The following is a 15,537-nucleotide window of genomic DNA, read 5'->3' on the forward strand; positions in this document are numbered from 1 at the left end:
TTCTAAAAACCCTTGGGATGTGTTTTAGGGTTAGATTGAAGCTTGTTTTAAGTTGTGTATACGTTTGATCACAAAAAATAGCTCGGGAAAGCTTTTCCAAATTTTCCGGCGAGCACCGCCACTTTCGAGGAAATTTCCGGCCAAACTACGGTGAGTTGGCCGGCTTGCAAGGTATCAATCTCTTTGTCTCGCTGAGTACCAACCCTTTAGCCTTTTGAACTCATCCCAAAACCCTTAAGAACCCAAACCCACGGGCCTTTAGGCCTAACCCGGAACCAATTCAAAGCCCTTAACCCAATTATTAAAACCCAATCCACTAACCTTTCAAACCCTAAGGCCTCAAGCCTTTGGGCCATTCACCTAGGGCCTTCGGCCCATTTACTTAATACCCTTAATCCTTTGGACCTTAGACCCAAGACCCAAAACCCTAAAGCCCTAGGTCCAAACTCCTTTAGGCTCAAGCCTTGTTAAGCCTAACCCATTTTAGTTAATTAATTATTTTACTTAATAGTTTTCAAAAACCCAAAAGGTCTTTGGGCCATTTCCCTTTAGGGCCTTAGGCCGTGAACTTTAAACCCTATATCCTAGCCGGCCCAAACCCTTATGTGGAATATTCCATTAGGGAATATTCTAGGAATGTTCTATTGGCTTTTACGAAATTTAACCGGGGACCCTTCTTAGGGTAATTCAACGTCCTGAACCTATTTCCGATGTCCGTTTTCCTAGATTCAATTGTTATAATAGAGTTTTATTAATTAGACCCTTTATGTGCTTAGGGGCAATTATCTGTGGCGTTCTTTCTTCGATAGGTTGCGTGGCTCTTCGACGGCGAAGTACTGTGAGTGAACCCCTTCTTAAATGCATGTTTTAATAATAGAAATGTATACATGGAAAAACATGATTTAACAATTATGTTCTATGAGACGCTTTGAGATAATATGCTTATTGAGGCTAGTTTGAATTATTACTATTTTTCCTATAACCCATGTTCTTATAGAATATCTGATGGATGACGATATGATATTTAGAACATGTTTCGAACTCCTCTTTATAGTATAGATGATGGATGACTTTATACTATGAAGTTGCTTTTCAATATATATATATATATATATATATATGTTAAGTGGTTTTGTACTTACCTAGTGGTCATTTCCACTATGGGACGTAGGGATAGATTCCGGTCTGTCCCGGACAACGGTTTGGTGTTGGCATAGGGCCTGAAGTGTGTTTCCTCTGACTATTTAGCACAAGGACGGGGAGCCGGCATGAGGCCTGAAGTGTATTTTCCTCTGACTGTCTGCTCAGAGACGGGGAGCCGGCATGGGGCCTGGGGGTTATCGGACAATTCACTAGTGATTATTATATATACAAGTTATGATTTGAGACATTGCACGACATGCTAGGTTTCGAAAAACCTATGTTTATCATGATATATGTGTTTCCATAAAACCTGAGGGTTAGTATGTGAATAACTGTTTTATTATATATATATCAACTTGGTCCAGGCACTTCACTAGTGATTATTATATATACAAGTTATGATTTGAGACATTGCACGGTATGCTAGGTTTTGAAAAACCTATGTTTATCATGATATAACTGTTTTCATAAAACCTGAGGGTTAATATGTTGATAACTGTTTTATTAGAATCGAGGCATACAACCCCGGCGTCAAGGCACTTCTGTATTGGCATCTTCGAGTCCTCTCGATGGATGACCCACTCCTTTGTTAATTCAATTTTTATATTAATTCTTTTAGTGTTATAGATTAGACATGTGCTCTGAACAAGTTCCTTAAATGCATATTCTTTATTCTTTTATATTTATAAACCTTATCAATTCCTTGTTTTCAGTATTTGCACTCAATAAATGGCTTTCGTCACCCTCGGGTGTCGGCCAGCATATGCCTATCCTAGTATTCGGGGAAATATCGGGATCAGGGCGTGTTAAATTGGTATCAGAGCGTGGTTTGTTTAGAGCATACTTAAGATTATCTTCTATTCTCGTAATGTGTTGGTTTTGACATCATTTAGATGTCAGGACTTTTGGATTTGGTGCCATTTGGCGCAGTTGTGCGAACCTTTCTATGTTTGAATGGTCACCTTTTGGTTGAACTACAAGAATTCTTGTCGGGATTGTGCCTCATCGGTGACGTGTTTGATTTGTTGGACGACTTTCAACATAGGACAATACTCTGCGGCGTGCATTCCCTGGGAATGGTGAGCAAAGTCGGTGTTACTTGGAAGCGATATGTTTTAGAAATCTCGGTTTGAAGAAGTCTTGTCAAGACCAGATGTAGATCCGAAATGGCGATGCCACTCTGCGACTTGCGTTCCCTAGAAATGGCGGCAGAGTCATATCTCTTGGAAATTGTTTGAAACATTCGAAGTACGTATTGGAGAAGACGAGTAAGCGTTAGCTGTTATGAAGTTAGTGGTAGTTGGTGGGAACAAATCAATGTTCTCAGACTCGTTTCCATTGGGGACATTTGTGTAAATGTTTAGAATGAATCTTCGGGGATTGTTCTGTCGATAACCTTCTTACTTATTTAACGACGAAGTCAAGTTTCCTATCATTTGACCGTTAACTTCAACTAAATTCTTCGAGCGTTGACTTCGTTTAGTTTATATACTTTTCTTGGGAAACTCCTCTTTAGTAGACACTATTCTCACCAAATTCCAAAAGAAGTTGAGATTCTTGTTGTTGTTGTAGTTTGACTTAGATGATGAAGATCCAGTCTCGTTTGGATAAACAGACTCCTTGAATTTCACATGGGTTTGGTACTTGGTGGTAAACCTTAGCTCCTTGTTCATGTACCTTTAGGTAGAGGTGACCTTAGCATCTTGCTTGTAACCCAATTTATCAGTGCTCTTGTCCACTAACTGTCCAGCCTTGAAATTTTCAGTGTAATGGCTTGAGACTCCACCATATTCATCATTGTATAAAGATCAAACTTGCTCTGAAATTCTCTGGACTCATTGAGCTTTGGTTTGCTCAAAAGAATCACTTTAAGGTAGCCAATCGTGTCACTGTATGCATACGCAGGTTGCTTCATATCCTTCTTCGTCGTCATTCTGTTAATTCAGAGGTTTTATATTTAATTTTTGAACTTTGAAACAACTCTCACAAAGTATTGTGAATTTCGAAATGTCTTTGGCCTTGTCAAATCTTATTAACAGTTTTTAACTACTCTTGAGCTTAGACCTTTTTCCTTTTTGGCTAAGAAACCAATTGATCTTAGTATGATGATTAACCAAATAATCAGAAACAGTGACTTCTATTTCTGCATCTTTACCTTCCTTCGCTTGTTTGTTTCTCAATGTGAACTGGATCATGCCGGAAAATTATACGGAAGGTGTAAAAAAAAATAAAAAAAAACATTTGTTCTCGGCATGGTTCTTGGTTCAAATCTCGATATCTTGTACTCTAGATTTTAATGGATTTGTTTTAACCCTCAAATTCTTGAGTGTTCTTTCAGCCTTCTCGACATGGTTTCTCGCTTAATCAGTGAGAAATTCACGATCGATCGTTTCAGTGAAAGTGTACACCCAGCTCGTGTCAATTCGGACAGGAACGATAGGAGCATAACCTTTTCACAAGCTTACCAGACTTACCAGAAAGAGTTCCTTGTGGGTGTGAAGTTAAGCCATCTTTTGGTAAGAGATTGGTAAAGATTGTAATGTAAGTGATCAGCTGATTGCATCACTATCTTCACACTAAATTGAATGGTCACCACTCATTATCTTGCTACAATTCATCACCATCATATCTTACTCTGGTAGACATTTTCGATGATGTGATGTGTTCGCCTCAACGCAGCTTTCCACTACCTCTCACCAAGATCCTTCGGTTCGAGAGCACGTGGGCATGAGATTTGAGCGGTCTTTTAGTAAGAGTTGGTTGAAGGTTTTAGTACAGAAGGTCAATATATTGTATCACCATCTTACTATAATTCATGGGCATCACATCAGTTATTTTCCAATGATATGTGTTCGTCTCAACACATCTTTCCATTGTTTCACTTCCGAACCTTATTGTTGTGAGTACGTGGTTATCGAAACACTTCTAGCATATCTATTTGGTGCATTCTAAGATGGCACTACAGCACGGTGGATGCGAGAATTGGATAATATTTACACTTCTCTCGAAAGGTGTGTACTCTCTTTTGTTTTTAGGTTGACCATTTGCGAGTCGTTATTCTTTCCACCAATTTTGGCCTTGTTTGACTAGAAATCTGCAACTAAGCAAAAATGTAGAGGTGGTTTGAGCACCACAATAGCTCCCAAGAAGTACTACTTGTTGAGGAAGATGACTTATCATTTTCTGCTTGCTTGGCTCAAGCTTTTAGGTCTACTACTAACATGGTAGCCACTTTTCTTGAATACCAAGGTACAATTTTCAAAAGGGTTCTTTACTGGTGAAACACTAGAGTAGTTGGTCACATTTGGAAGAATTGAGCAGGATATGATGCTTGGTGCTAGATAAAGTTTTACGACAATAGTTCTTATTTTGTTCGGGCAACACTAGTTGGTAAGGGAGTATTGTGAACTGGTATTCGAAGGATCGAATTTACGACTTGTGAAATTGTGCACCCTCAGGAAATTGCTGCTTGCTTATCAAGACAACAATGTGTTGTCGGTATTGTGGGCTGCAGATCGTTGCATCGATAACTTATTCGTTGGGTTCGTTAAGCAAGTGGGCAGGAAGATCCATCTTTAGCAGTTGTGCGGAATTGTTATTCTTGGGACTCTAACCAAAGCCATTTGTTCTCGGAGTACGTGAGGTTACGAATTCTTGGGCAAGACCCACTCTCATTTTCTAGTTTTGGTTTTCAGCATAAGTATTTGAACTTCCTTTACTTTAGTTATTTGTTTTTGTCGTTACAAATGTTTTGGGGGAAGTATTTGTTGGGTTTTTGGCTCAAAATTAGGATGATGCAATAAATTAGGTTTGTGTTACCTATTTGGTTTTGGTGTCCTATTTGGGTTTGGTTTTGACTTCTTAGTTAGTTTCCTTGGTGGAGAGATTTTGTTAATTACCTATTTGATTAGGATTTGGATTTATTTCCTATTAGGATTCCTATTGTGGCCTAAGTCTTATGCACTATAAATAGGACCTTAGGGTTAGTGTATTTTGTGTGGCTCATTCGTGTGACAATTTGGTGAGAGTCAATTTGTGAGTTAGAGAGCAATTTGGGAGAATGTTCTCCGTTAGGTTTGGGTTCTCTACTCGTTTGGTTTAGGGTTTGTAATTTGTGGGATTTGGGTTGTGAGAGTTTAAACTCTTTTGTAATCTCCATTTGTTTAGTGAAATTCCTCGCCGTGCTTCGCTCATGGATGTAGGCTTTACGGCGACCCACGTAAATCTCTTGTGTTAGTTTGAGATTGTTTGTTTTAGCTTTCACCTACGATGTTGATATTGATACTTTATTAGAATTTGCTTCCGTTTGCGCATAAAAGTACAACAGTATTTCTATTTTCAGTTTTAAGTTCAGCACGAATTTTCGACTTGTATGTTTTTACTTATCTATTTTGATGTTATCGTATTTTGTGTACTTACATCAATATATGTTTTCAGCTTTATATCTTTATAAAGTATGTTTTATACTTTTACACTGACGGGGAAGAAAGTAGAGCTTGAAGGCATGATACAGGATTTTGCAACCTGCTCGCGACGGTGTGGCATATTCTCTTTGATGCATCCACTCTGACTTGATTGCTTTTTATACATATATTTTTTGTTACTATTTTCGAGTATTTCAGTTTAGTAAGTGATTTTAAATTTCAGGGACGAAATTCTTTTAAGGGGGTAGATTGTTACACCCACCCCTAATTTAAATTGTGTTTTCATTAAGTTGAAGTTTATCTTGCTTTTAAAAAATGGTTTTTAGTTCTTAATTGGTGAGCCCAAGGGGCCACCCCTTTAGTTGTGTTCCCTCCCCGTGACCCTCTTCTTTCTCTTCTTTTTTTCTCTCTTTTTTCTCTCAACTTTCTGCAATCTCTCCTTCCTTCCCCGAGTATCATCACACACACCAACACCCTCATCTCCTTCATCATCAACACCACAACAACAAAACATCATCACCATCACCCTTATGTTCTAAAAAACGAAGAAAGGACACCCCAAACCCTTCATTTCCATTCGGCCGGTACTGTTCATTGTTTTCCCCGATGAGTTTCTTGATTTTTCAATGTTGGTAAGCTTCTAAAAACCCTTGGGATGTGTTTTAGGGTTAGATTGAAATTTCGCATCAAATTTTTGGCGCCGTTGCCGGGAATTAGCAACTTTGCTAATCCCCCGTTGTTTCTTTTTCATGTCTTTTGTTTTACTTTTGATATTTGATTTAGTTTTCTTTCTTTGATTTTAGGTACTAGAGAAGTAAGACATGGATTTTGCTAGCATTCAAACTCAATTGGCAAATCTTACTTCTCAATTGTCACAGTATGCCGAAAGGACCACAATGCAAAGTGTCCCTACATTTGGTGCGTCTTATAGGCAAGGATATGAAGCCAATCAATGCCCACAAAGAGATTGGAGTGATCATTCAAACTCTATGTGGTGGGAAGCTCAACAAGTTCAACATGAAGGATATTGGCAGCCATATGAAGAGTTCTATTCAGGACCTATGCAGCCACCACAACCTCATATACAATATGCCCATTCAAACTCCAACTCATCAATAGATTACAATCAAATTCTTAATGAATTAAACTCTATGGTGCAGGCTCATAACAAGAAGAATATCTGCCACCATCGGAGGAGTTCTATCACTGGCCATATCAACCGTCACAGTCACCACAACAATCTGCCCAATTCAATTCAGGTACGTCTTTGGATGATGATATGTTTAATAAGTTACTCACCTCTTTGAACCAGAAAGTAGAAAATCAAAACAAAGAGATACAAAATCAAGCCAAGAAGGCGAGTGAATTGGAGAAGCTACCTGGGCAGATTATAGAGTTCATGGCACAAATTCAAGAGCAGAGTGAACTCCCCAACTCAACTATTGAAAATTCGAAGGAAGATTTTGAAATCCATGATGCTATCACTTTGAGAAGTGCTATGGAAGTTGAAGCTAACCTAAAAACATCCAAACATAGCCTAGAAGTGAATGAGGAGCTGCTGATTGAGGAGGAGGAAGAAGACATACACACGGAAAGGGTAGAACAACCCTTGCCGCAGCCCCTTAAGCCCTCTAAACCACCCGCCACAAGTAAGGACGTCCCAATTTCATTTCATTCTAATGTTATTCCTCCAAACGTCCCTTTTCCTCGTAGGTTTTTGATTCCCAAGAAAGAAGAGAGTGAAAAAGACATCGTGGAAGCCTTCCCAAAGGTGCAAAATGATATTCCAATTCTTGGTGCAACAAATCAAGTTCCAGATTGTGTTGAAATGTTCAAAAGACCTTGTACACCAAGAAGAATGATTCAAGAGAAAGTAGTGGCTGGAGAAGATGTAGAATGCATCAAAGAGGATGTGCTTGAGACAACCATTCCTAAAGAAGTTGAATTTTATGACATGGGACAAGTCCCAACCATCACATTCAATCTGGCCAAGTCCAATATCCCTGAAACTTTCAAAAATGTGGTGTTTGTCATTGAGTTCTTGTCGGACAAAGCAAGTAAGTCATCTTCTCCAATTTTACATACGTTTTCCACTAACTTGCTGATTTTAATGATTCAGGCACCCATACTAGAATTTACACCATTGCCGAATCACTTCAAGTATCACCTTCCATTCGAAGATCACTTCCATGGAACCTAGGGGAATGTGACGGGAGGTATCGTCCGGCTGCAAGACGTTAAAGAAAGCGCTTCTTGGGAGGCAACCCATGTATTCAAAAAAGGAATATCTATGAATCGCTCTACAATCAGTTTTGCGTTTCTAAAAACCTTCCCTTTTCTGCATTTCTATTTTGCCTTGATTATCATTTTTATTTGTTGCTTGTTTAATTATTTTTTGTGTGGGTTTATTTTTGAAACATTGACAGTTATGCAAGGTAATTTTACATTCATAAAAAAAAAAAAAAAACAAAAGAAAGGAACATTAAGCAGATAAATACAAGAGGGAGCCTTCACAAAGGCTGCTTAGGAGAAGTCTCAGTAGTCGGCGGAGCCTCAGCAGTCGACGGAGCCCCAGAAAGAGGAGGCAACGGAGGTTGATCATTTGGAGCTTCAGTACGCGGTACAGCCCTAGAAGACGAAGGCAAATGCTGTTGGAACAAGCCCACAAACCTCTGATGATCAAGTAAGATCTGACCATCAGATTCCTGCATCTGGTCAATTTTCCTCTTCATGTTTGTGGCATAGTTGTGTGCGAGCTTGTGCAATTGTTTATTTTCATGCTTAAGCCCTCTAATCTCCTGTTTGAGACTCATCACTTCAGCCGCCAATGATTCAACTTGACGGGTTCGGGCAAATAGGCGTTGGGCCATATTGGACACGGAACCTGCGCACTGCACACTGAGAGCCAGAGATTCCTTAACAGCCAGCTCATCAGACCGTTTGGCAAGTAATCTGTTATCTTTGGGAGTGACAAGGTTCCTGGCCACCACCGCAGCTGTCATATCATTCTTCATCACCGAATCCCCAACGGTAAGGGGACCAGTAGGGGATATGAAGGATGGGCGCCATATGTTGTCTGGAGAAGGTGGGGCTGCCTCTTCACCAAGGTTCAAGTCAAAACGACGGTCGGAAGGGCCAGACATTTTTCAGAGGTGTTAAAGAAAGAGGAGATCGGACAAGTCAATATTGTAGAAGTGCAACACGGGAGTTTTTACAGGCAGAAATTCAAGTGTGCTTTGAACGTCCTGCATACCTCTATAAAAATCAGCACGCGATGGGATTTCAGAGATCGAAGAGGCAAGCTCAGAAATCGAAGAAGCCATTCAAAAATCGAAGAGGCGCCAGCTTTCTCAAAAGTTGGGCTTGCTCACAAACCGCCGATTCCAGATATCGAAGAATGCCAGCTTTCTCAAAAGTTGGGCTTGCTCATAAACCACCGATTCCAGATATCGAAGAGTGTCAGCTTTCTCAGCCTCGTCAGCACCCGTCACATCCAAACTCAGCTTTGCGAAAATCACGGAAAGTTTGTCGAAGCATCGATCTCAGATAGCAAAGACGCGCCTGTCTCTCTCAGCCTCGTCAGCACTTGTCACATGCAGAGAAAGCTTTGCGGAAATCACGGGCAGTTTGTCGAAGCGCCGATTCCAACCATCTGTCTTTCTCAGCCTCGTCAGCTTTGAGGAAATCACGGGCAATCTGTCGACGATTTCTGTTGAAGTAGAAAACACGTGAAGTTTACTGTTCAATCATCCAACGGTTGCCGACAGGAGTGAAAGAACAGTACCGGTTATTATTTCTTATAAATGTCGACCTTCACCCTCCATGGCAAGGCAGACAGACATAACCTTCCGTCATCTCCGAGAATGCCTTTCCAAAAACCCTCTCGAGTCACTCAGTGTTCCTTATTCCTTGGGGTACCTCTGCAAACAACCCATCCAAAGCAAAAGTATTTCATATCATGAAGGTTGAAAGCAAGAGTATCTCATATCATGCTTTCTCCCTGTCCTTCTCATTGTCGTTGTTTTAGGACAAGGAGAAAGTGAGTAATTAGCCAGCACTTGGTATCAATCTTCCGATCTAGAACCAACTGCCTGGAACCCCTTCCTGATTGCTTACCTAGCCTTGCTCTCGAGTACTCATCTTCATCATCTTATGCTTTCGCTTTGTCTACCGCATCATAAGGGAAGTGAAAATGATACCTCGAAGCATGTGGAGACAATTTGCCAATTCATCCTCAGCTAGGAACAAGGAGAAAGAAAGCAAGAGGTGGGCACTTGGAAAGATTGAAGAAAGAAACAGACCAACACCTTTACCTCGTGCCTGCCCGTCATGCAGAAGAAACAAGCAGAGAAGAATGCATACTGCACAATCAAATCATCCCAGCAGAAGGAGTCTGATTTGAAACCAAGGAACTCTCATATTTCTCGCTCAGAATTCCAAACCAGTTCGAGATCAAAGCTGTGGAAAGTCAACAAGATCATCTATCTCCAAAACCAGATTTGCGTTCTTAAACTCTACTCTGTCTTTTTTTTTTTTTTTACTTTGCTATACTTGTCATGTTTATTCGTTGTTTGTTTATTCGCTTGTTTTTGTGTGAGTTTAGGCTTGAAACATTGAGGACAATGTTTGATTTAAGTGTGGGTGGGTAACCATTGTTTTGCATAAAATTCGTAGGAGTTTATCACCCATTACTTCTAATGTTGTTCCTTGCTCTTTTAAGTGTTTTCAAGCTGTTTTGGAGTGTTTCAGTGTGTTTTGACATAAAAATCCAAAAATCTCATAAAATTTTGAAAAATTGTTTTGAAAAACCCAAAAAGAGTTGTTTTTGTTTGTTTATTTTGTGTCTTAGGGTACCTTCCAACACAATGATGAGGATTTGGTTTTTAATTACATGACTATTAAAGAGAATTATAAACATGGATGAAAGTTTGATATGCTCTTTGGTTTATACTTGGTTGTAGTTATAATTTATGAATTCACATGCAATCATAAAGGAAAAATTAGTTTTTGTAACATGCTTGAAGAAAGGAACTCAAACAAACGCTACAACCTTGTGAGACTTGAGCCTAAACATTATTTGGAGAGTTGATAATCTGTGCATTATTGTTTTCTAAAGTCGTTGAATGATCTCATTTTTCTTTGCTTGGTTACTACTTAGAAGGCGTTTCATCATTTAGTTCCAAATGCTAGAACTCATGCCCATTTCATTCAAAGCATGATATTGATTTGCATAACACATATTCAAGATGAAGTTGTGTAGTTACCACCACCAAAGCCAAATTGCCGTGTATCCTACTTCATTATTTGTTTAAGTTAACCCCATTGAGCCTTGTTAGCCTACGTTCTTTGTTAACCCACGTTATCCTCACCTAGCCTAGATTAGGACCATCCATACCCTTGTTCTTAAAGCATAGTAAAGCGTGATTCAAATTGAATTCCTTGTGATTATGTATGGCAGAAAATAAGTGTGGGGGAAGTGTTTCTCATGTAAGTAGTGTGCCATAGGCACGGGTGGAAAAAAAATATATATATATATATATATAAAAAATAAAAATAAAAAAAAGTTGAATTTGACCCTAAGAGTTGTTTAAATCTTTCCCTTACGTCTAAAAGTTGATTTCTGCAATCTAAGTGAATTCTAAGTTCAAGTTCATTATTTTATTTGCTATTGCTTTAAGAACGTTTGTTTTCCCTTACCTTCATTTGTTAGCCAACACCCCAAGCCCGTTACAACCTTTGACTTCAATCTTGAGTGTTATGTGTTTCAATTTGTGGAGTTTGAATTTGGTATGAGCATATGGTATCACTGGTTCTCGCATCTAAGTAGTAGCATTCCATTCATGAGATCATATCTAAACATGCTTAATAACTCCAGAAATCGCTTTCTTTGTAATACATATATGTGAGCGTTCGTTTTCATGTTTACATCAATCTTCTCACATATAACTAGTATAGGGTGTGTAGTTAGAAAATCTGAGTGAAAATTGAGTGAATATCTTGTAAGGACTTGAGCAAATTCTCTAAGGCATGTTACTACATTCAAAATCATATTTTAATTGGTTAAATGTGAACTAGTACGTGGTGACTATGATTAAGTATGTGCTTAAGTGTGAAGATGACTCAAATCTGTGGGGATAATGATTTTTAACATGTCATGTGCGTTGGAAATCCCTAAGGCAAACGTTGGAAGGTTTAGGTTGTGTTTTGTTTTCTTTATTTTGCTCGAGGACTAACAAAAGCTAAGTGTGGGGGTATTTGATAAGCTCATATTTATATATATTTTACATAAAATTCACTTGTCTTTTCTTAGTTAGTTCCTTATATTTTTGAGCTATTTACTATGTTTTTGTGTTTTGTGTGATTTATCAAGCAAAGAAAAGAAAAGTAGCACAAGTGAATTATTAAGTAACAAATTCGTCAAAACTGCCTGTGCAGATTATCTGACTTTGGAAGCATGTTACAAACAGCTCAGAATGAATGGGAGAATGAGCCTTATATGCGTGGAAAGCTACGGATGTCTATTTTCTGGAGCAATTTACGGATTGTTAATCTCATTTTTCTAGAAGAAGTTATGGGCATTGTAACACTGAAAGGTCAGAAAAGGGCTAAGCAAATTTGGCTAATAAAAAGAGAAAGGCAACACATGGGCAAAGGAAACACACACACATGGGCAGAAAATGGGTGGATTGTTGGCTGAAATAATGAAGAACATGTGTCTGCAAATGCAAAGGAAAAACACACACACATGGGCAAAGGAAACACACACACATGGGCAAAGGAAACACACACACATGGGTAGGAATTGTGGGTGTTTGGTGGTTGAAATGATGAAGCATGTGTGTGTAAATGTAAAGGAAAACATGGCAGAAAATGTGTGTGTTTGGTGGTTGAAATGATGAAGCATGTGTGTGTAAATGTAAAGGGGAAACATGACAACTCACACCCACACAAGATGCACATGCAAAGGAAATGGAGTGGTTTTCTCTCAAGCCTATAAATACCACCTTCCATATTCATCAAAGAAGAACAGATTTTCTCCTTGCTTTGGCCAAAACTTCCCACCACCATTCTCTCTAATTTCAGCCAAAAACCACCCCTAGCCACACCACCCATCAATCCTAAACCTTTCCATACCATTCCCCATCCATTCTGCACCATAAAAACCACCCAAAACCGTCCAAAACCTCTAGTGCCGCTGCTTGCAAGGAAGGAAAGAGAAGGAACATCTTGTGCTGTGCCTATGCCCAAGCCTTGGGAGTGTTGGAGCGTTTCTAGGTGTTTTCTATCTTTGATTTCAATGTTTAAATTAAGTTATCTTTGTGTAATTGCGAGTATGAGGAACTAAACCCCCCTTGGCTAGGGGGGATTCAAAACCATGTTTATGCTTGCTATATGATTTGATTACTTCCAATTGCGTTTCATGAATTGTGAATTTAATTTACTTATCTCTATGAATTAAAACTAATTTGTGTATGTTGGTTGAGAGTGCACGCTTAATTTTCATGCATAAGTTTGATGCTAGGATATAAGGAAGTTTCACCTAATCGTTATGAACTTATATTCATAAGTAGTAAAGGTTATTGATCACAATCGTGTTAAGTAAATTCTTGGCATAAGTTTCATGCAATTCATAGTAACGAGTGCCTCGTCAATGCTTATGTTTTTCATAGAACTTAATGATTCTTGCGTGTATCTCTATTATGCAATTCATGTAGGGAACTTGTAGGGAATGTTTTGGGTTGTCGTATGCAATCATCCAACCTAATAACTTGTGGAAAAACTGAGGGTTAATTAGTGCAATTCACGGTTAATTTTGGGCGTTGAGTATTCATAGTTTATCGAAAAGCAACTGGAAATCATTTTGTATGCAAGTGTGACATGTGTGGAGAAGAACCTCCTAGCTAGCCTTCCATCCATAAGTTTCATTCAAATTCATTTACAATCTATTTTGTTTTACAAAGTTTGTATTGTTTTCAAATTCGTCAAGAACCAATCTCCCATTTATTTCAAAGTGTTAGATTAGTTAGTAATCACTTTAGTTTGTGTTTTTAAGTGTCTTGAGTCAAGCCATAACCCAATTTCGTCCAATTTAGTGTTAGGTGTTCAAAACTGCCCAGAAAGTGTTTTTAAGGCAGTTTTGAGTGTTCATTTGCTGTTTTGAATCTTTTTGTTTATCTTAGTATTTTAAAGTATAGTTTTGCATTCTTTGAGTCTAGTTTAGTGTTTTAAACTTTGTTTTTACGTTTTCAAGTCAGTTTCCAAGTGATTTAGCAATCCCTCCTAATCCCCGGCCTAGAACGATCCCTACTTACATACTTTACTACGGCGAGTTGATCGGCTTGCAAGGTATCAATCTCTTCATCTCGCTGAGTACAACTTTCATTTTTCAATCACTCGATTTCGTTGAGTATTGACAAAGTTATTAATGTTTAAAGGTTGTTTAGTTTTTCGGCCGAAATCCGGCCTACTCGTTCGTTGGGTCCTGTGACCCATGAAACTGGTGGGCCAAAACCCGGCCCTTTTGGGCAGCCCAACCCTTTAGCCTTTTGAACTCATCCCAAAACCCTTAAGAATCCAAACCCACAGGCCTTTAGGCCCAACCCGGAACCAATTCAAACCCTTAACCCAATTATTAAAACCCAATCCACTAACCTTTGCCTCAAGCCTTTGGGCCATTCACCTAGGGCCTTCGGCCCATTTACTTAATACCCTTAATCCTTTGGACCTTAGACCCAAGACCCAAAACCCTAAAACCCTAGGTCCAAACTCCTTTAGGCTCAAGCCTTGTTAAGCCTAACCCATTTTAGTTAATTAATTATTTTACTTCATAGTTTTCAAAAACCCAAAAGGTCTTTGGGCCATTTCCCTTTAGGGCCTTAGGCCGTGAACTTTAAACCCTATATCCTAGCCGGCCCAAACCCTTATGTGTAATATTCCATCAGGGAATATTCTAGGAATGTTCTATTGGCTTTTACGAAATTTAACCGGGACCCTTCTTAGGGTAATTCGATGTCCTGAACCTGTTTCTGATGTCCGTTTTCCTAGATTCAATTGTTATAATAGAGTTTTATTAATTGGACCTTTTATGTGCTTAAGGGCAATTATCTGTGGTGTTCCTTCTTCGATAGGTTGCGTGGCTCTTCGGCGGCAAAGTACTGTGAGTGAACCCCTTCTAAATTGCATGTTTTAATAATAGAAATGCATACATGGAAAAGCTTGATTTAACAATTATGTTCTAGGAGATGGTTTGAGATAACATGCTTATTGAAGCTAGTTTGAATTATTACTATTTTTCCTATAGCCCATGTTCTTATAGAATATCTGATGGATGACGATATGATATTTAGAACATGTTTCGAACACCTCTTTATAGTATAAATGATGGATGACCTTATACTATAAAGTTGCTTTTCAATATATATATATATATATATATATATATATATATATGTTAAGTGGTTTTGAACTTACCTAGTGGTCATTTCCACTACAGGATGTAGGGATAGATTCTGGTCCATCCCGGGCGCCGGTTTGGGGTTGGCATAGGGCCTGGAGTGTGTTTCCTCTGGCTATTTAGCACAGAGACGAGGAGCCGGCATGGGGCCTGAAGTGTATTTTCCTCTGACTGTCTGCTCAGAGATAGGGAGTCGGCATGGGGCCTGGGGGTTATCGGACAATTCACTAGTGATTAATATATATACAAGTTATGATTTGAGACATAGCACGGCATGCTAGGTTTCGAAAAACCTATGTTTATCATGATATATGTGTTTTCATAAAATCTGGGGGTTAGTATGTTGATAATTGTTTTATTATATATATATCAACTTGGTCCACTCATGTTTGTTTTGCGCCCCCTTCAGGACTTAGAATCGAGGCATACAATCTCGGCGTCCAAGCACTTCCGCATCGGCATCTTCGAGTCCTCTCGGTGGAGGACCCACTCCTTTGTTAATTCAATTTTTATATT

At 38.9% G+C, this 15,537-nt stretch overlaps 1 protein-coding gene across 1 annotated transcript; it reads left to right on the forward strand.

Annotated features, from left to right (window-relative positions):
* Positions 1-5,590: 5,590 nt before the first annotated feature.
* Positions 5,591-12,985, forward strand: LOC139194090 (uncharacterized). The gene is made up of 3 exons (XM_070818358.1): positions 5,591-5,679; positions 6,371-6,826; positions 6,955-12,985. Exons 2-3 carry the CDS (start codon positions 6,389-6,391, stop codon positions 7,765-7,767), a joined length of 1,251 nt encoding a protein of 416 aa, XP_070674459.1. The 5' UTR covers positions 5,591-5,679; positions 6,371-6,388; the 3' UTR covers positions 7,768-12,985.
* Positions 12,986-15,537: the final 2,552 nt, after the last annotated feature.

This window comes from Malus domestica, chromosome 03 (genome assembly GCF_042453785.1).
Source record: "Malus domestica chromosome 03, GDT2T_hap1".
NCBI classification, from domain to species: domain Eukaryota; kingdom Viridiplantae; phylum Streptophyta; class Magnoliopsida; order Rosales; family Rosaceae; genus Malus; species Malus domestica.

Bases quoted from the DNA above. Each gene is read 5' to 3' on its own strand.
- LOC139194090 (XM_070818358.1), top strand. From the start codon at position 6,389: ATGGATTTTGCTAGCATTCAAACTCAATTGGCAAATCTTACTTCTCAA. The intron at 6,827-6,954 runs GTACGTCTTTGG...CTACCTGGGCAG, and splicing joins ATCTGCCCAATTCAATTCAG to ATTATAGAGTTCATGGCACA.